Source organism: Cnephaeus nilssonii (assembly GCF_951640355.1).
Source record: "Cnephaeus nilssonii genome assembly, chromosome: 13".
Taxonomy (NCBI): domain Eukaryota; kingdom Metazoa; phylum Chordata; class Mammalia; order Chiroptera; family Vespertilionidae; genus Cnephaeus; species Cnephaeus nilssonii.
In genome coordinates this window covers 80,255,182-80,276,580 of record NC_137084.1, presented here as the reverse complement: position 1 = coordinate 80,276,580, position 21,399 = coordinate 80,255,182, and the positions used below count along the sequence as shown (strand labels likewise).

Here is a 21,399-nt window from a genome sequence, read left to right as displayed (position 1 = left end):
ACAGTCATCGCAATCGTTGAGTTAGGTGCCATTATTGTCCTCAGTTTGTTAAATAACTTGCCCAAGGCCATGGAGCTAGGAAGTTACGGAACCCAGACTCATACACTGAAACTTCGGAGCCTGTCTTTAACCACTGCGTTCTGTTGGGGCGGGGGCCGCGTGGCCATGGCCTCACGGCTACAACCGCGCTTGCTGTGTGGCTGCCGAGTGGGCAGACGGTGGACTGCGGAAGGACCATAGCTGCGCCTTCGCGGCATGCCGACGGGCGGCGGGCCACGCCATCCCTGGAAGCTCGCGAGAGCTCGTCCCGGCTGCTTCCGCAGTCCCCGGCCGTCCCGCCACTTCCGGTTCCGGCGCGTCCGTTTTGCGTCGCGGATTTTGACCCCCGAGCCGAGTCGTCGCCCCGCCCCGCGCTGCCATGGCGGCAGCCGCCCCACTCTCCAAGGCCGAGTACCTGAAGCGCTACTTGTCCCGGGGCGATGCCGGCGGCCACGCCGGTTCCGAGTCCATTCTCAAGCGTCGCAAAAAGCGGCCTAAGCCTGGCGGTGCCGGCGGCAAGGGGTGAGTGGGTCTTGGCGGGGCTGCCGCCCCAATTCCTCCCGGCTCCGCGGCCCGCTCTTCCTCGATCCCCGCCGAGCTGAGGGACGCAGGGAGCCTGCCGGAGCCGGGACCGCGCCCCCGCGCCCCTGGGTCCTGTGTTCTAGCCGGACTGTGACTTGCACCCCTCTTTCCCCGCCTCTGTAGCCTTCAGTCGTCTCGGGTGGAGAGTGCACACTGTGCCGGAGAAACGGGGGAGCTGTGCCCAAGCCTCCGCGCTGGGTGCTCAGGCCCTGCCGGCGGCGCTCTCCCGTCCCGCCGCTGTGGTCCCGCGGCCACCTGTGCCCACTTCCCCCCGTTACTCCGAATACTGCTGCTGCTGACAGTAACAGCACTTACATAGCTCTTGTCACGTGCCAGGCGCTGTTTTAGGCATTTTAGATGTATATGAATTCTTCAGCTTTGCATTGCTACCATGAAGGAAATGAAGCCTTAGTGGATCAGGATGGGCGCTGACTCCAATATAACTGGTGTCCCTTTAGGAAGAGAGAAGTCTGGCCTGTGGCTCAGTGGTTGAGCGTGGACCTATGAACCAGGAGGTCACGGTTGGATTCCCAGTCAGGGCACATGCCGGGGTTGCGCTCCATCCTCGGTGTGGGGCGTCCAGGAGGCAGCCGATCAGTGATTCTCTCTCATCATTGATGTTTCTTTCTCTCTCTCCCTCTTCCTCTCTGAAATCAATAAAAGTATATTATAAAAAAAGAGAGAGAAGGTTGGACACAGTAACAGGCTTAGAGGGAAAACGACCAAGTGAAGGTGGAGGCTGAGATTAGACTGGCTGCCCTGAGCCAAGGTATGCCTGGGCTACCGGAAGTTGGAAGAGTCGGGGAAAGAGTCTCCCCTGGAGCCCAGTGGGCTTTGCCTTGCAGATACCTTGCGATTTCAGACTCAGCCTCCAGAACTGTGAGGGAATGCATTTCTGTTGTTTTGGGCCACCCAGTTCACACTAGGAAACTAAAATATCTTGTAAAGTCTAATAAGTCCATAGGACGGATCCATTTTCTTCCTGGTTTGGCTTTCACCTTATTCTTGCCTTCTTCCTTCCTGCTCTCTGACTTCTGTGGATTCTTTGGAAACAGTACCTTGTAGTGAAAATAGCTTGAGCTTTGGAGCAACACTGATCAGAGTTTGAGTCCTAGCTGTGCCACTTTACAGGCTGTGTGGCTTTGGGGATATTTAATCCCTCTAAGCCTTAGTTTCCTTATCTTTGAAATGAGAGTAATACTAAATGATATCACTTATATTAAATGGTGGTGGTTGTGCTTAGAGATGTATAAAGTGATCTTGGCTGTTCAGATAATAACTGTTCACACCATGGCAGTCATTGTTATTTGCAGTCCGTCATAGTTTATCTGTGTAACAAATACTTACTGAATACTTCTTATGCTAGTTGCTGCAGGGTGTTGAGGATACCAGTCTGAATGAGAAAGTCTCAGTCCCTATCCTGATGGAGCTTATAGTCTAATGCCGTGGTCGGCAAACTGCGGCTCGCGAGCCACATGCAGCTCTTGGCCCCTTGAGTGTGACTCTACCACGGCCTGGGCGAGTCTATTTTGAAGAAGTGGCGTTAGAAGAAGTTTAAGTTTTAAAAATTTGTCTCTCAAAAGAAATTTCAATCGTTGTACTGTTGATATTTGGCTCTGTTGACTAAAGAGTTTGCCGACCACTGGTCTAATGGGATACAGACTTTAAACTAATTTTGCAACTAATTGATTTATTTCCTTTGTGATAAGTGCAATAAAAGTACTTCAGGAATGTGTAACGGGTTCTTAGTTGGGAGAGTAGTTAGGAAGGTATTCTAAAGGAAGTTATATAGTAAGTTCTTCAGAATGAGTAAGAGTTTCCCAGTAAAGAATGAGAACAGTGGGATAGGCAGAGGGAAGGAACTGAGTATGTGAAAACTGATGTGGTAGACCTTGTAGGATATTGAGCTTTATCCTAAAACCAATGGATAAATGTTCATAGGGTGTTACCTAAGAATGTTTCTCCTTTTTTATTCTCTCCCTCCCCCCACCCCATTTAGAATGCGGATTGTGGATGATGATGTGAGCTGGACATCTATCTCCACCACTAAACCAGAAAAAGAGGAAGAGGAAGATGATGGTGATTTGCCTGTGGTATGTATCTTTTGAGGCTGTAAGGACTGTGAAATTCAAGCCTTTCAACCTCAACTCCCAGTGCAGGGCAGGTTTGTAAGAGGGAAAGTTGGGCAAAGAATACTTCTAAAGAAGTACTATCTTCTTTTTTATGGAAGGGCCCATCAAACTAAAAATGGGAACTAATCCCAGAGAGAAGCAGGACTCCACAACATCAATGATAGAGCTAGGATAGAATTAGCCAGGTTCAGTGTGTTGGAATGTACCTTAAAAACAATGCTCAGGTTCAATATAGGGAACTTTCTCTTTGTTTCTTTTATTCATGACTCAACTAAACTTTAAAATTTGTGTGCTCTTGTGTAAGTACTGGAGATATGTGGATTAATAGAACATGGTGTCGGTATTCTAGCGGTCATACTCTAAAATGGGACTTTCAAATAATTTCAGTAATATGATAAATGTTGGAGCTATATTTCACATATGTACCAAGTGCTCTTAGAGCACAGGGGAAGCAGGCCACTTTTTATTCCATTGGGAAATTCCATGAAGGATGTAAATATCTGACATAAATTTATTTATTTATTTATTTACTTATTTATTTACTTTTATATTTTATTGAGTTTTTACAGAGAGGAAGAGAGAGGGATAGAGAGTTAGAAACATCGATGAGAGAGAAACATCGATCAGCTGCCTCTTGCACACCCCCTACTGGGGATGTGCCCGCAACCAAGGTGCATGCCCTTGACCGGAATCGAACCTGGGACCTGGTCAGTCCGCAGGCCAACACTCTATCCACTGAGCCAAACCGGTTTCGGCTCTGACATAAATTTTGAAGATAAGAACCAGGTGGACAAAAGCATAGGCAGATAACCTAGCATTGGTATAGCCATGGAATCTATGCTGAGAAACAGGTGAAAAGGAGAGTTGTTAATAGGCTGAATTGTGGTAAAAATGAATTCCAGATGAGTATATTTAATGTTAATCCCCAGCATATTCTACAATAGATTACTTAAAAGATGATTTGTTAGTAATTAAAAGGGAAACAGTGATCAAAAGGAACCAGAATGTTAGAATCAACCACTTAAATCTAATTAATGTTCACAACATTTGTTTTTGTTTATGTTATAAAAGCCATATATACTTACTAGAGACCCAGTGCATGAAATTCGTGCACTTGGGGGGTTCTTATCTTCAAAATTTATGTCAGATATTTACATCCCTTAGCCCGACCTGTGCCCTCTTGCAGTCCGGGAGCCCTCCGGGGATGTCTGATGCGGAGGCGGGAGAGGCTCCTGCCACCGCTGCTGTACTCACCAGCCGTGAGCCTGGCTTCTGGCTGAGCAGCGCTCCCCCCGTGGGAGCACACTGACCACCAAGGGGCAGCTCCTGCATTGAGCGTCTGCCCCCTGGTGGTCATTGCGCACCATAGCGACCGGTCGTTCTGCCGTCGGGCCAAAACTGGCTCTCCAACATCCCTCGAAGGTTCCTAGATTGCGAGAGGGTGCAGGCCAGGCTGAGGGACCCACTGGTGCACAATCGGGACTGGGGAGGGATATGGGAGTTTGGCCAGCTGGGGAGGGACTGTGGGAGGGCTCCAGGGCATGTCTGGCCCGTCTGGCCCATCTTGCCCATCTTGCTCAGCCAGACCCTAGAAGTAAGCTAACCTACCGGTCGGAGCATCTGCCCCATGGTGATCAGTGCATGTCATAGCAACTGGTCAACCAGTGGACTGTCTGCCCCCTGGTGGGCAGTGTGTGTCATAACGACTGGTCGACCAGTCAACTGTCTGCCCCCTGGTGGCCAGTGCACGTAATAGCGATCAGTTGAGGGGACTTAGCATATCATTAGCATATTACGCTTTGATTGGTTGAATGATCAGCTGGAAGACCGGACACTTAGCATATTAGGCTTTTATTATATAGGATGATAGAACTAGAGGCCTGGTGCACAAAATTTGTGCAGGGGGTGGGAGGGGCAGGGGGGTGTGTCCCTCAGACCGGCCTGCACCCTCTCCAATCTGGGACCCCTTGGGGGATGTCCGACTGCCAGTTTAGGCCCAATCCCGAAACCGGAAGTTGGACATTCCTCTCACAATCCAGGACCACTGGCTCCTAACTGCTCGCCTGCCTGCCTGCCTGATTGCCCCTTACCGCTTTTGCCTGCCAGCCTGATCACCCCCTAACCGCTCCCCTGCCTGCCTGATCGCCCCCAACTGCCCTCCCCTGCCAGCCTGTTCACCCCTAACTGCCCTCCCCTGCTGGCCTGGTCGCCCCCAACTGCCCTCCCCTGCAGGCCTGGTCGCCCCCAACTGCCCTCTCCTGCTGGCCTGGTCGCCCCCAACTTCCCTCCCCTGCTGGCCTGGTCGCCCCCAACTTCCCTCCCCTGCTGGCCTGATTGCCCCTAACTGCCCTTCCCTGCCAGCCTGGTCCCCCCCAACTGCCCTCCCCTGCCGGCCTGTTCACCCCTAACTGCCCTCCCCTACTGGCCTGGTCGCCCCCAACTGCCCTCCCCTGCAGGCCTGGTCGCCCCCAACTGCCCTCTCCTGCTGGCCTGGTCACCCCCAACTTCCCTCCCCTGCTGGCCTGGTCGCCCCCAACTTCCCTCCCCTGCTGGCCTGATTGCCCCTAACTGCCCTTCCCTGCCAGCCTGGTCCCCCCCAACTGCCCTCCCCTGCAGGCCTGGTCTCCCCAACTGCCCTCCCCTGCCTCCCAATCGCCCCCAACTGCCCTCCCCTGCTGGCCTGATCACTCACAATTGCCCTCCCCTGCCGGCCATCTTCTGGCGGCCATCTTGTGATGGCCATCTTGTGGTGGCCATCTTGTGATGACGTGAGGGCGTTGCGTGAGGGTGCAAGGACCACCTAGGCTTTTATTAGTATAGATATTTGGAAAGCAATATGGGCTAAGAATAATTGGAAATTTTAAGAAACGTGAAAGTTTTAAAAAGAGTATAAAAATAACTTATACTGTGACTATCCAGAAGTAACAACTTCTAACATTTGGATGGATATCTCTTTAATTCAGAGATTATACATACTTTTATTTTTTTCAAATATAATTGGTTTTGAGCCTACTCTTCCACTTAATAATATATTGTGAATACTTTAGTAAGACTTTCAAATATTCTTTGAGAATGTGATTTTTAATGGTTGCATAGTAGTTCAGTATACATATTATTTTTAAGTGTTCTATTACTGGACATATGGGTTGTTTCCTGTCTTAAAATATCATAATGCTTTGATAAACATCTTGTTCACAAATAATCTCTTATTTCTTTATTCCCATGTAGTGAAATTACAATCCTTTGGAACTATAGTTCCATATTGCTTTCCAAAAGGTGGTACCAATTCACACTCCCACTAGTGGTGTAGGAGAATGCCAGCTTTTGCATTTCTTCATCAGTACTTAAACATTACAACAGCAACAAATTGGCAAACCTATACCAATTTGGTAGGTAAACAGTGGTATCTAGTTTCTTTGGAAAATAGTGAATTGAATAGTTTTTCATATGTTTGTTGGGAATTTCTGTTTTATGAAATTTCTGGTATTTTGTCCTTTTTTTAGAAAATTGGGATTTTAATTTTTTTTACTTATTTAATATTTATATAAGAACATATTACCTGTTTTACACATCATAGGTATATTTTATCTTTTTCCTTTTCATTTTCATTTATAATAGTTTTGACATTTAAAAATTGTAAATTTTATGTGATCCTCTATTAATTTTTCTTTATAATATTGTCTTTTGCTCCTATGTTGGCCCCAAAACCAGAACAAGGAAGGTGTTAGCCCCACTGCTCTCTATACTGGTTAAACCAGATCTTGGTTATTGAATTCATTTTTATTATTGCAAGACCATCACCACCACCAGAAATAATAGCAAAATAACTAGGACAATCACAATAGCAGTGGCAGCACAAAAATAATAGGTATAATTTACTGAGCATTTACCATGTACAAGCACTGCTAAGCTTACATGACTCATCTCATTGAGTCCTCAGAGCAGTCCTTTGAAACCTGCTTTTACAGATGAGGAAATTGAGGCTTAGAGAAAATAACTTGCCAAAGGTTACACAAATGCCAACTGGCAGACCTGGGATTTAGGTCTCTGTTCATCTTGCTTGAAAGCCTGTGCTTTTAATGCCCAGTGAGCGGTCTCAAAACTAGGTTATATGAGGAATTTTGGTAGGATCTTGTGAGAAGAGAAGAAGTAGAGAGGAATTACGACCTGGGTTGGAATTCCAGTTCTGCCTCTTGCTAGCTTGTGATATTGAGAAAGTTATTTAACTTTGCTAAGTAATAGTTTGCTCTTTAGTATTGTGGACCCTTTCTTTTCAGAGCTATTGTGAGGATTGATTGAGATAGTAAAATGCAATACACAGTGCTTTACACATAGTTGCTATTCTGTAATGAGAATTTATTATACCAGACATCTTTGAAAGTCTGTCATGTAGAAAGAGAGAGGATCAGTTGTCAGAGGTCAGAACTAGGGCCAATGGGAAGAAGTTATAGGAAGGTAGATACCAGTCTGATAAAACTAAGAACTTTCTAGCACAACCTCAAAATACAGTAGACTACTAAATAACATAGTGAGTTTCATGTTAGTGAATTGATTCCCTGACAGGGAGGAATGGGTGAGTAATCATTTATCAAGGATACTCTAAAGAATATTCCACATTTGTTTGGCAGTTTGGATGAAGTGAAATGTGGTTTTCTCTCTTTAAGATTCTGTAATTCTGTGTATATCTTCATGACTTCTTTTCGTTGGCTTCAAGAGTGCCTGCTGTTGTAACTACCTAATACAAGGAAGGTTTCCGAGGCACCGGAGCCCTTATGAGTGAGTGATCGGCACGACCAGGAGCCTGCCTGTTTTCACCTAATGCAATATCATAGAAATAAAACGGGCAAAGGAATTTAGCTTTTATCTTACAGGGGGCAGTCGTGTCCATGGCAAGTTGGTAAAAAGGTTTGTAATGAATAAAATTAACTTTTGGAGGGAAATTAATTAGTCGGAGAAAGATCTAGAATTAAACCATCCAGTGGCAATCAGGTATTTATGGAGCACACATAACTGAGGACCACCGATGGATGTTCATGGCTGTTTTGGGTCTGTGTGTGCGATGTGTGTTAGGACTGGGAATGGTTATAACTTCAGGTTCTTAGACAACAGTGCTCCTTGTCTGGACCCTGTGGGTGTCCTCAATGTAGTGTCCTCATTGCCACAGGTGGCTGAGTTTGTGGATGAGCGGCCAGAAGAGGTAAAGCAGATGGAAACCTTTCGTTCCAGTGCCAAATGGAAGCTTCTGGGAGGTGAGTTCCAACAATAGATATATCTAAATTTCCCATTTGTAGGGGAAGCCTTTTTCTTTTCTTTTTTTAGGGGAGTGCATTGTTTTAGTTTGTCACTGATCCTGAAAATATAGTATGACCCTGACCTCATTTCCTGCTTCTGCCACCTTAGCCTCTGTTCTTAGAATGTTCATCTGCATATTTTAAATATTGCACACGGACTCTGGAGTCAGACAGAGCTGGATTTGGATATTCATTCCACCACTTATTAGCAGTATGACTTTGGCAAATTATTTAATTTTTTTGAGCATCAACTTTCTTATCTATAAAACTAGAGGCCCGGTGCACGAAATTCGTGCACGGAGGGGGGGGCGTGTCCCTCAGCCCAGCCTGCACCCTCTCCAATCTGGGACCCCTCGAGGGATGTCTGACTGCCTGTTTAGGCCCAATCCCGGATCGGGCCTAAACGGGCAGTCGGACATCCCTCTCACAATCCAGGACTGCTGGCTCCCAACTGATCACCTGCCTGCCTTCCTGATTGCCCCTAACTGCTTCTGCCTGCCAGCCTGATAACCCCCTAACCACTCCGCTGCCAGCCTGATTGATGCCTAACTGCTCCCCTGCCAGCCTGTTTGTCCCCAACTTCCCTCCTCTGCCGGCCTGGTCACCCCTAACTGCCCTCCCCTGCAGGGTTGATCGCCTCCAACTGCCCTCCCTTGCAGACCTGGTGCCTCCCAACTGCCCTCCCCTGCTGGCCATCTTGTGGTGGCCATCTTGTGTCCACATGGAGGCAGGATCTTGGACCACATGGGGGCAGCTATATTGTGTGTTGCAGTGATGGTCAATCTGCATATTATTCTTTTATTAGATAGGATAGAGGCCTGGTGAATGGGTGGGGGCTGACTGGTTTGCCCTGAAGGGTGGGGGTTCCCTTGGGGCATGGGGCAGCCTGAGCGAGGGGCCTGTGGTGGTTTGCAGGCCGGCCATGCCCCCTGGCGACCCAAGAGGAGGCCCTGGTATCTGGAATTTATTTACCTTCTACAATTGAAACTTTGTAGCCTGGAGCAAAGCCAAGCCTGCTGCTTGCTCCGTGGCCAGCAGCGATTTCTGTTGGAGTTAATTCACCTTCTATAATTGAAACTTTGTAGCCTTGAATGGAGGCTTAGGCCAGCAACAGGAGGTGCGGAAAGCTTAGCTTCTTTTGTTACCATGGAAACCTAAGCCTCCCTCCCGCTCTCAGTGGCTGTAGCCGTCTTGGTTGGGTTTATTTGCATATTTCCTCCTGATTGGCTGATGGGCATGGCTTGGCTGGTGGGCGTGGCTTAGGCGTAGCGAAGGTGTGGTCAATTTGCATATTACTCTATTATTAGGTAGGATGGGGGTAATATTTATCTCCTAGGGTTTGAGAATTAAATGAGGTAATCTATCTTGGCATGTAGTAGGTGATCAGTAATGCTGATTCTTTTTTCCTGGTGATCTCTCCCCCCAATAAGGAGCTCAGTGGCGTGGATTAGTTGACAGCACTCATTTTTATGTGGCACAGGTTTAGTGAACATGCCTTTTGAAAGAAGAGAGTAAGTAGAAACTCACTCTTCTAGGCTAACTTTTCTAGGCTAAATATCAGTAGGAGCCTCTGTCTGGGAACTCTACACAAATGGGGTTTTGAGAAAAGCATTGGGTTGGGAGATAGAAGACTGGGGTTCCAGTCTGTCTCTTCATCTTGGAGTTGTAATCTGAGGTGAGAAGCCATTCAGCACCTTGGAGCTTCTATTTTCATGACTGTAAACAAGATGCCTGCCCCACTTGCCTTACAAGGTATAAGATGAAAAATATATTTAAAATGCTTTGCAAATTTATGTCTTGTTAGGCAAATAAAAGAGATTATTTTTAAGATGTTCATGAGTGTTGGTTTGCTGCCCCTAAGCAAAGGAGCTGTACAGAGTAGTTTTGGGCTTTCTGAGTAGTTTTGAGGTGTATGCTGCTGGGGCATCTTTTGAAACTGGATACTGGTGGTGAACACAGAATTTGTGGGAATCTGACTCTTTGCTCTTTGTGTTTAGGCCACAATGAAGATCTGCCTTCACACAGGCATTCCCGCCATGACTCCCTGGATCCTTCTCCGCCTAGGAGGGTTCGCCATGACTCCCCGGATGCTTCTCCGCCTAGGAGGGTCCGCCATGACTCCCCGGATGCTTCTCCGCCTAGGAGGGTCCGCCATGACTCCCCGGATGCTTCTCCACCTAGGAGGGTCCGCCATGACTCCCCGGATCCTTCTCCGCCTAGGAGGGTCCGCCATGACTCCCCGGATGCTTCTCCGCCTAGGAGGGTCCGCCATGACTCCCCGGATGCTTCTCCGCCTAGGAGGGTCCGCCATGACTCCCCGGATCCTTCTCCGCCTAGGAGGGTCCGTCATGATTCACCGGATCCCTCTCTGCTCAGGAAGCATTATCGTCCTTCAGGTGTATCTCCTAGAAGGGCCCGTCATGACACACCAGATCCATCTCCTCCGCGGAGGGCCCATCACAGTTCCTCAGATATTTCTCCTCAGAGAAAGGCCCGTAACAGCTCCCCTGACACATCTCAACCTAGAAGGACTCTTGACTCCTTGGACACATCAAAGCTCAGGAGGGCCCGTCATGACTCCCCTGATTCGCCTCCTAATGTTCCTCATGCACTGCACAGAACCAAAAGCAGTAAAGCCCCAGAAAGAGCCTTTAGCAAAACTTCTCCACATCGGAAGGGGCCAGGACCCTCTCATCCCTCAGTCCCGAAGAACAGCAAGTATGAATGTGACTCGGGCCTCTCTCCACCACGGAAAAGGCAAGCAAAATTTCATTATGGAAATAAACAGCATGAGTCTAAAGGTGAGCATTGATTGTCCACGAGGGGACTTGTTCCCTAGGCACTTTATTTTGAATCTTTTACTTGTTAGGTAGTTGTGTCTTTAGAAATGAGAATGAAGTTTCTTTGGAGAAATTTTAAAAACTATAGGGAAATGGTGAGAGGTTGGACTGAAGAGTTAAATATTTACAGTAGAAGGGAAGAAGTGTTTATATATCCTTTTGTTGTCCTCACTGGACATAAAAATGCTATATGTTTGTTGTAGGAACATCAGAATGTCTAGAAATATATAAAGAAGCAGAAAAAAATCATGCAGACTTCTGTTATTCAGAGGCAATCACTAGTGTTGTAGCCAGTGTTCTTTTTAGTCTTTATTCATTTTTTAAAAAGATTTTTTTATTGATTTTGAGAGAGAGAGGTAGGGAGAGAGAGAGAGAGAGAGAGAGAGAGAGAGAGAGAGAGAGAGAGAAAGAAAGAAAGAACAGGCAACCTTTTGGTGCATGGCACAATGCTCAATTGACTGAGCTACCTGGCCAGGGCTCTCTATTCATTTTTTATATAGTTTAGCTCTCTCTGTGCACTATTTACGTGTTGCATGCATTATCTTGCCTGGTTTTTTCACTTATCATTAACTTCCCCATGTCATAAAAACATTTCTTTGTTAATATAATTTTTATTGGTGTTGTATTACATAAATTTAGTTAACCATTTGCCTAATACTGCATATTTTAGGTTATTTCTAAATTTTTGCTTTCATAATCCCATATAATGAAAGTCTAATATGCTAAGTGTCCAGTTGGCCGTTCAACCAATCAAAGCGTAATATGCTAATGATATGCTAAGGCTGCTCAACCGCTTGCTATGATGTGCACTGACCACCAGGGGGCAGATGCTTCGACCGGTAGGTTAGCTTGCTGCTGGGGTCCAGCTGATCAGGACTGAGCGAGGTGGGCCGGACACATCCTGGAGCCTTCCCGTGGTCCCTCCCCTGCTGGCCAACCTCCTGCATCCCTCCCTGGTCCTGATCATGCACCAGTGGGGTCCCTTGGCCTGGCCTATGCCCTCTTGCAATCTGGGACCCCCTCGGGGGATGTCAGAGAACTGGTTTTGGCCCAATCCCGCAGGCCACGCCGAGGGACCCCACTGGTGCATGAATTCATACACCGGGCCTCTAGTTCTATAATGAACATCTGTGTACGTAAACTGTTCCCATTCTGAATGATTTCCTTCTCTGCTTCTAAATAGGTTTCCTGGAAATTAAATACTTCTAGATTTGTTTCCTAGAAGCTAAGTAGAAATTGATTTTCCAGGTTAGAGGTTGTGTGTTTTAAAGATCATTGATACATATTGCCGATTGCTTTTTTGGGAGGTGATTTGTGATGCTTATGTTTATAATTCAGGCCTGTGTGGTGAAAATTTTTACCCCATTTTGTCCCCAGTTACTGTTTTAATTTTTAAATTAAAATACATTGTTATCCTTTAGTCTGAGGACTTCAGAATGTATCCTAGTTAGTTTTAACTTAACACACCACTGGGATCTGTGTGCACGTTATTTTGCCCATTCTGAGTGTGGTTAAATGTGACATAGAGGAATATGTTGAGATCTCACACACAATCACAGTCGCTGGTGACTTGGGAACAGAACTCCACATCCTGCCTATTGGTTTTGAAATCTGTCCCTGACTTTGCTCTTCTCCCATGTCATCTGATCTTGTGTTTAGGTTAGTGATGCATGAGGACTAAATGAATGTCCAACAGTATGTGGCTAAGTTCTTTTTAAGATTCCAACACGAGATTAAAGACTTTATTCTTTAATTTCTAGGCTCTTCACCCAGCCATAGGAAATTTCATACGAGTTCGTCACCTAGAAAACATCAGAGTCACACGTTGGGCTCTTCCTCCTACCCAGGTGACAGTCGGAAAACCTCTGATTCAGACCTTTCTCCTCCGCGGAAGAAACCAAGTTCAAGGCCCCAGGGTTCTGATTCAGATCTGTCACCTCCACGGAATAGACCTGGGCGCCACAGCTCTGATTCTGACCTCTCTCCACCAAGGAGGAAACGGAGGGCCAAATCCTCTGATTCTGACCTGTCTCCACCTCGAAGGACTCAGCCTCTGGGAAAGAAGGTAGGAATTTTCAGGAGCCATATCTTCTCTTAGAGCAGTGGTTGCCAACTGATGGTCCATGGACCGCTGGTGGTCCGTGAGGTCCAAAAGGTTGGCGACCGCTGTCTTAGAGTGATTCCTGTCTTCTAGCTCTATCCAAGGCCCAGAGATCTGAGCCAGTGGAGGGGGAGGCAGCTCTTGGTAGTGCAGTAAATCTAGTCAGAGGACTGCTCCAGCTCTTTCCTTCTCTCTGAAGGCAGGACTGCCTATAATACAGCCCAGGTGAACTTGCAGATACCAGAGTTCTTAAGTAGTGTCTGCCTTTATGTCATCTTAATTCCATAAATCTCACTTTAATAGGTTTAGAAAAACGTCCTCTTTTCTTAGTAATAAACTGAGAACTGTAATTTACAGAGTGGAGTTAGCACAAACTTTGTGTCAAATGTCACGTATTCAAATCCTACCTTTTCCACTTTCTTCTGTGAAATTTGAGCAAGATACATAATATCTCTAAGCCTTAGCTTCTTCATTGGTAAAATGTGGATAATAGTATATGCTTCATAAGATTATTGTGAAAATTAAATGAGTTAGTGTAAGTAAAACTTTTAGTATAGTACCTGGAACAAAGTAAAGAATTTATTATAATAAATTGGAGTGCAGGTCCCTGTATTCAGAGCTTAAAGAGAGGCACTTAAAATATAAAACTACTTCATAACACCTGGAAAGTCAGTGTTTTGTTTTATTTGAAATCTATGATGAGGCCTGCGTGAGGGGGGAAAAAATCCATGAACCCTGAGTAACTGTGTTGTAAAGAACACAAGTCTGAGTAAAGGAGTCTTATTCCAGTGCGTGTTTAGGAAACAGAATGTTAGAGCCAGTGGTGTGCACATCTTCCTCCAGCACAGATTTTTTAGGTGGGTCTCCTCTGCAGCCCACGTGGTCCTGGCAGGATCGACTGGCCTGGCCCTAACCCAGGAAGTGGGGTTCTTTTGTTTTGGGTCACAAAGTGAGGGCTATGTTTCATCTGGACTCCTTGATATTTTATGTATCTGTTTAGTCCATAGGTAATTTAATATTGATCAGATGTAGCACATGGCTTAAGGATATCAGGATATACTGCATGTCCCATTTGTGGGTTGATTTGTTACCTTGATACAAGGTGGAGTTTAGTAAAAAGTTTTTATTTGGTCAGGTTTTTTCATTATCCTGAAATATATCTATGATTTAAGGATCTTAGGTTTGAATTTACATTTTAAATGGAATATTTTATTAGTGTGAGTCTCTAATGGAGGGCTTAGAGCTTGATACAGGTTTCTGGTCAGGTGGCCTGAGAGTGAGTCCTCATGTGTTAAGTTTATATATACTAAAAAATCAGAAGTACAGATGCTTAGCCTTCCCTTTAATAGCTTCTTGGTTTGTATTTTTGTTTACTCTTAAATTTGATAGTACTATTAGTTTTCCATGAAACTCAATTTTATTTCTTCTTTTCCATTTTGTGAATCCTGAGAATAAGATATAAAATTAGCGTTTTTGATTTGGTTATTGCTGATCTTCAGACAGAATGCACATAACTGTGTATACTCATAGAGCCTGCAGCTGCATCATCTCATTAATGTTGGATGCTCCCTTTCCATTGCATAGGCTGCACACATGTATTCTGGGGCTAAAACTGGGTTGGTGTTAACTGACATACAGCGAGAGCAGCAGGAACTCCAGGAACGGGACCAAGAAACCATGGCATTTGAAGGTAAAATTACAAAAGTGCAAAGACCAATTGAGGCTCATGTAACTTTTTTTTAAAGTGTAGCTTATTGTACCTGATGTTTTAAACTTTTAATTGCTATCAAGTTTCATTTCTGCTTTTACGCATTATTTTAACTTCTCAGTGGGTCCAAATGGTACTGTTCCTTCTTGAAAAAAATAATAGTTCTCAGGATCATCACCAGTAGGTACTTGTAGTCTGGCTGCAGAAGTTCTTATTTAGCATTAGAATCCCAAGTGTTTGATGTCAGCTATTAAAATAGTATTTCTGATTTTGACACCTGATGTTTATCTTTAAAAGCATAATTTTCCTTTGCAGCTGAATTCCAATATGCTGAAACTGTATTTCGAGATAAGTCTGGTCGTAAGAGGAATTTGAAACTGGAACGTTTAGAGCAAAGGCGAAGAGCAGAGAAGGACTCAGAGAGAGATGAGCTGTATGCCCAGTGGGGAAAAGGGTAAGGGAACCATTGAAAGGTAAACTAGACTACAGTGACTGTAGGGAGTTATTTCTCAGAGTCCTCTTCTGACTAGCTAGTTTATGTTTTGCCTTCAAGCTATTTTCAGGCCCTGACTGGGGTTGGCTCAGTTGATTGGATATCATCCTGTGCACCAAGTTTGATTCCTGGTCAGGATGCATGTCTGGGTTGCAGGCTTGATCCCCACTTGGGGGTGTGCAGGAGGCAGCCGATCAATGGATCGATGTTTCACCCTCATGTTGTTTCTCGCTCTCTCTCAAAATCTGTTTTAAACTTTTTTTAAAGCTGTTTTCAAGAATGGGAAATTCATTGTGTTCAGAATATATCCTTTCAGTGATATATTCTGCACTTCCAGTTGGTATTCTAGGAATTTTACCCTTTTTAATATTTGGCTTAGGCTTCTAGGAAGAGGAGGTTCTCCAGATGTAGCGGTGTGTCCATGTCAGTGTAAGAGTAGAAATGTTAAACAGTGTTACAAACACTCTTGGTTCTTTTTGCCCAGGCTTGTCCAGAGCCGGCAGCAGCAACAAAATGTGGAGGATGCAATAAAGGAAATGCAGAAGCCTCTGGCCCGCTATATTGATGATGAAGATCTGGATCGGATGCTGAGAGAACAAGAAAGGGAGGGGGACCCCATGGCCAACTTTATCAAGAAGAATAAGGCCAAGGAGAACAAGGATAAGAAAGGTGAGCCTTCTGGGAATCATCAGCGGTGCAGGTGACTTACATGAGAGAGAGAGAGAGAGAGAGAGAGAGAGAGAGAGAGAGAGAGAGAGAGAGAGAGAGAGAGAAAGAGAGAGAAAGGGTCATTAGGGTGGTGATAGATAGCTATGTGCAAAGAAGGCTTCCCCATACAATCTAGATTCCTTGTATTTGGGAGGTTAGGTTCCACATAATAGAGATTTCTGTATAAAATCCCCCCAGCCCCAGCCCCACTGCCTTCTAGCTATGGATTGAATAGTATAAATAATTGACCTGTTTTCTCTCTCTTCTCTCATTAGTGAGACCTCGCTACAGTGGCCCAGCACCTCCTCCCAACAGATTCAATATCTGGCCTGGGTATCGTTGGGATGGAGTGGACAGGTAAACCTGAATATTTCCTACACTTTTGTTTTTTCTTCTAGCTGATCCTAACCTTCCCTAACTGTAAGTCACTCTACACTCTGCCTCATTCTCTGCCCTAATGACTAGGTTAGTACTTTGAAGTTTGCTTGTTTCTGTTTCCGAGGTCCTCAAATCTCATTGACCATGCTTAGAACACTCTTCCTCCTTTTTTCCTTTTCAAAGCTTAAAAAGCTCTGGCCAAACAACTCAGATGATCCTTTGTTTTTGACTTTGTAACTTTTAATGATATTTTCCAAAGTTTAGGGGGTGAGTGAAGGGTGGTAGTCTGGAGCCTTCTGTATGTTGCATCTAAAATAATAGCCCCTGAACTGTCTCTTCACTGTCTTAGGAGTGAGTTACTTGTAATACATCACTGACCCCTACCACCGTGTCTTTATTTTTTATGTTAATCTTCACCCGAGGATATTTTTTTTCCATCAAAAAAAATTTTTTTTTTTTTTAGAAAGAGTGGAAGGGAGGGTGGGAAGGAAGGATTGGGGGCGGGGGGGCGGAGGAGAGAGGGGAAGAGTGGAGGGAGAGAGAGAGAGAGAGAGAGAAACATTGATGTGAGGAGACACATCTGTTGGTTGGCTCCTACACACGCTGGGGCTGGGGATCTAACCTGCAACCCAGGTACATGCTGCTCACTGGGAATCGAACCAGAAACCCTTCGGTGCACGGGCCAATGCTCTAACCACATAGCCACACTGACCAGGGCCCTACCACCTTATCTATTCACCTGCCTGCATCTGTATCCCCCTGCTCTAATTTCCTGTCTGTTACCATGGATGAACTATAACATGCTGGATCCTGTCCCTTTTTGCCTACTAAAAGACATTTTTCTAGCATCTAATACAATGATTCTCAAACTTTTAGATCTTAAGACCCCTCCACATTTAAAAATTATTGAGGACTCCCAAAAACTTTATTTGTGTTGGGTTATACTTATAATATTTCTAATATTTACCACATTAGAAATTAAACTGAGAAGTTTAAAAAGCATTTTTTGGTTCATTAAAAATAATAAAGCCAGCCCTAGCTTGTTTGGCTCAGTGGATGGAGTGTTGACCTGCAGACTGAAGGGTCCTGGGTTCCATTCCGGTTAAAGTCACATGCCCGGGTTGTGGGCTCGATCCCCAGTAGGGGTTGTGCAGGAAGCAGCTGATCAGTGATTCTCTCTCATTGATGTTTCTGTCTCTCGCCCTCTCCCTTCATCTCTGAAATCAATAAAAATATATTTTAAACAAATTTTAAAAAGCCATTACATTAGCATAATTATCATATTTTTAAAGAAAAATAATTATATTTTTCAAACAAAAATATAAGAATGGAATTGGTTTACATTTTTAAAAATCTCATTGAAGTCTGGCTTAATAGTAGACAGGATTTTGCATTTAGTCTGTTGAAATATATTTAGTTGAAGTATAGGTAGAAAATTCGGCTTTATACATAGTAATTGGGAAAGAAGGGTGTACAGTAAAACCTCGATGTAATGGACTAATTCAGGCGAGGGTGTGTCCGTTAAAGCTGTAACTCCATTATATAATAAAGTAGGTTTTCTGAATGTATATTTAAAAATTGACAAATTAGTTTAACTGTTTTTATTTATGTAGACATTTGTGTAATTGAAATTAAGTATGTATGAAAAGTTTAATTTTCACAGAAGTTTTTATATATATTACTGTAATTTTAAATTTATACTGAATAGTTTTAGTAAATCGGTCCAGCCACCTTGCATAAACAAATGTACACAGCTGGGGCATGGCTTAGCGCATGTCACTGGTTAAAACTGCTGCAGAAAGTCACACCACATGACAACAGAACCAGTAACCTTGCTTGATGCGGTGTGATCACGTGCACATCCCCGAACATTGTTTAAGAGCAGTGACTCTTGGATTTAAATATATTGACTGTAGTTGTAGATATGTAATATTTATTTATGTCAGCAAAATTACTACAGTGTTTTTTTTCAACCTGGCCTATTTGCTAAAATTTGTTAAAAACGACCGTGAATTAATACCAAGAAATTAACCTATTAATTTAATTGTAAGCAAGTCTTGGTTAAAAGCATTTTAAAATTAACAGGGTGTTAATTTTCACATAGGACATATGGACTGGAAAGTTTTTTTGTTTTTTTTTTAATTTTTTTAATTTTTACTTATTTATTTATTTATTTATTTTATCCAAAATGTGTTTATTGGGATGGTTTCCCACTCAGCTTGATTGAGGTGCCTTTAGTGCTGCTTCCTTCTGAGGAGCATCCTTCTGTAAGCCTTGCTTTTCCTCCTGTTGGCTGACAGAGAACAGTGGAGCAACCAACACACAAAACTACCGTTTGTGCGTGGCTGAAGACGGTGGTGATTTTATAGCATCCTGGGCATTTTACATGCATGAAGTAGGAATTGGGGCTCTGCACCAGGCGCTTCTTGTGCTTCCTCTTCTCCTCTTCCGGAGAGGGATGGAGGAGATCCTTAGCGAGAGGCATATTGTCGTGGGGAGGTCGTCACCGCTGGGAAGGAGTTTTTTTAAAAAAATAAATCTTTATTGTTCAGATTATTACAGGTGTTCCTCTCCCCCCCCCCCCCATAGCTCCCCTCCACCTGATTCCCCACCCCACCCCATACCCTTATCCCCCCCCACTGTCTTCATCCATAGGTGTAAGATTTTTGTCCAATCTCTTCCCACACTTCTCACACCCCTTTCTCCCTGAGAATTGTCAGTCCACTCTCTTTCTATGCCCCTGATTCTATTATATTCATCAGTCCATTCTGTTCATCAGATTTTTTATTCACTTGATTTTTAGATTCACTTGTTGGTAGGTATGTATTTGTTGTCATTTTGTTGTTCATAATTTTTATCTTTACCTTTTTCTTCTTCTTCCTCTCCTTAAAGAATACCCTTCAGCATTTCATATAATCCTGATTTGGTGGTGATGAACTCCTTTAGCTTTTTCTTATCTGTGAAGCTCTTCGTCTGACCTTCAATTCTGAATGATAGCTTTGCCGGGTAGAGTAATCTTGGTTGTAGGTTCTTGCTGTTCATCACTTTGAATATTTTTTGCCACTCCCTTCTGGCCTGCATAGTTTCTGTTGAGAAATCAGCTGACAGTCGTATGGGTACTCCCTTGTAGGTAACTAACTGTTTTTCTCTTGCTGCTTTCAAGATTCTCTCTTTGTCTTTTGCCCTTGGCATTTTAATTATGATGTATCTTTGTGTGGTCCTCTTTGGATTTCTCTTTTTTGGGGTTCCATGCGCTTCCTGGACTTGTAAGTCTATTTCTTTCACCAGGTAGGGAAAGTTTTCTGTCATTATTTCTTCTAATAGGTTTTCAATATTTTGCTCTCTTCTTCTGGCACCTCAATAATTTGGATGTTGGTACGCTTAAAGTTGTCCCAGAGGCTCCTTACACTATCTTCATATTTTTGGATTCTTTTTTCTTTTTGTTTTTCTGGTTGGGTGTTTTTTGTTTCCTCATATTTCAGATCTTTGGTTTGATTCTTGGGGTCCTTTGATCTACAGTTGAGTTTCTGTATATTCTTTATTTCAGGCAGTGTATGCTTAATTTCTGACTGGTCCTTTTCCATTTTTTTTGGCATTCTCATTAAGGTCCTGGAAGGTCTCACTAAGCTTCTCGTAGGTCTCATCAAGTTTCTCGGCGGTTTTTAGAAGATTCTTGAGTAACCTTATAAATGTGGTTTAGAACTCTATGTTCAGTAGTTTGCTTTCCTCCATTTCTTTCATTCGTGACATGTTTCTTTGTCTCCGCATGTTTCTTTGGCTGCTTCCCTGTGTTGATGGAGTGGCTTTGTGTGGTAGGTGACCTATAGGGGCCAGTAGCTCAGCCTCCCTAATCACCTGAGGTGGACACTCTTGGTACACCCCTTTGTGGGCTGAGTGCAAAGTCTTGGTGTAGTTAAGCCTTGATTGCTGTTAGTACACTGGGAGGAATTGACCTCCAGGCCAGTTGGCTGTGGGGATCCGCTGTGTCTATAATGGAAGAACTGCTGCGCTGGAGACAAGCTTATGGGGCAGGACTTGCTTCAGTGGGGCGTTGGTGCTCACTAAGTCTGCCTCTTGATTGTGTCACTTATGGATGTGAGGAGTTGAAATCTGGTGTCGTCTCACACTGACCACTAGGTACACTGGCTTCTGGATCTCCGATGGGGTGCAGGTCAGCTACTGTCTGAGGCCACCCAACAGGAGCTACAGCGAGAACTACAGTTTTCTCCTCTTTGCTTGGGGTTTGGAGGTTTTGGAGCTGTCTGACTGGAGCTGCAGTTTGTTAGGTTAAGCTGCAATAGGGCAGGCCATTCATATGCAAAAGCCGCTGCGTGGAGCTTGGGTGGGTTTGTAGATTGTGCGGGGCTGGGTCTCAGGGAGTCACTAGGCTAGGGCGTGGCAAACAGTGATGGCTGCCAGTCAGCCTTCTCTGCGTTTCCGCGTCCCTGCATCTCGCACCCAAGCACAGTAAACAATGATTCCTGTGCGTAGCTCTGCAAGAAAGCCACCCTCACTTTCCGACCCGATGGCAGACAGTCCAGCTTCTCCCTGTAGGAGTTTGGGTCCCCAGCGTCTCCCCAGAAATTGGATTTCAGAGTAATCGGGAGCTTGTCCCCCTTCGGGTTGAAAATAGCAATGCCCGCCGCCAGCCCGGTTCGCGCGCCTCCGTACCTCAGCTTTTCAGCGCTTGTGCTTGCCTCAGTGCTCTTTTCTCTTTCCTTCTAGTTGTAGAACTTCCACTCAGCCAGCTTTCCCGTGGTTCTGGATGATAGACGTTTTGTCTTTTAATTGTAGTTTTGAAATTGTTGTGCGAGGCAGCAGTTTAGGTATTTACCTATGCCGCCATCTTGGTTTTCTCTGGACTGGAAAGTTTTGTCCATTAAAGATGAAGTCCATTAAATTGAGGTGCCAAAAATCAAGGTTTGCTGTATTTTATATTTTGATACCACACAAAAAATCTCCAGTTTATTAAAGGTTATTTATAATATGGAATCTAAAACTATATAAAAAAACTTTTATACTGTTACATTAAAATATATTGTTTGTTTTTTTCTTACTTTGGGATGGATCTGTTACCCCTGCATAATTTTATAACATCATGCACTAGACATTTGAAAAATATTATTT

The 21,399-nt window shown here is 44.4% G+C and overlaps 1 protein-coding gene and 1 pseudogene across 2 annotated transcripts in view; one reads left to right on the top strand and one right to left on the bottom strand.

The window, feature by feature from the left end:
• Positions 1-407: 407 nt before the first annotated feature.
• BUD13 (BUD13 homolog) overlaps positions 408-21,399 on the top strand; it is a 36,168-nt gene continuing 15,176 nt past the window's right edge. The window contains exons 1-9 of the mRNA XM_079787874.1: positions 408-561; positions 2,621-2,714; positions 7,918-8,002; positions 10,042-10,845; positions 12,645-12,949; positions 14,570-14,675; positions 15,009-15,147; positions 15,671-15,855; positions 16,170-16,251. Of these exons, the coding sequence (XP_079644000.1) occupies positions 419-561; positions 2,621-2,714; positions 7,918-8,002; positions 10,042-10,845; positions 12,645-12,949; positions 14,570-14,675; positions 15,009-15,147; positions 15,671-15,855; positions 16,170-16,251 (1,943 nt within the window). The 5' untranslated portion in view covers positions 408-418. The remainder of the gene's footprint in view (positions 562-2,620; positions 2,715-7,917; positions 8,003-10,041; positions 10,846-12,644; positions 12,950-14,569; positions 14,676-15,008; positions 15,148-15,670; positions 15,856-16,169; positions 16,252-21,399) is intronic.
• Positions 18,507-18,804, bottom strand: LOC307109978 (small ribosomal subunit protein eS27-like; annotated as a pseudogene). The gene has a single exon. The product of its transcript is annotated as a small ribosomal subunit protein eS27-like (transcript).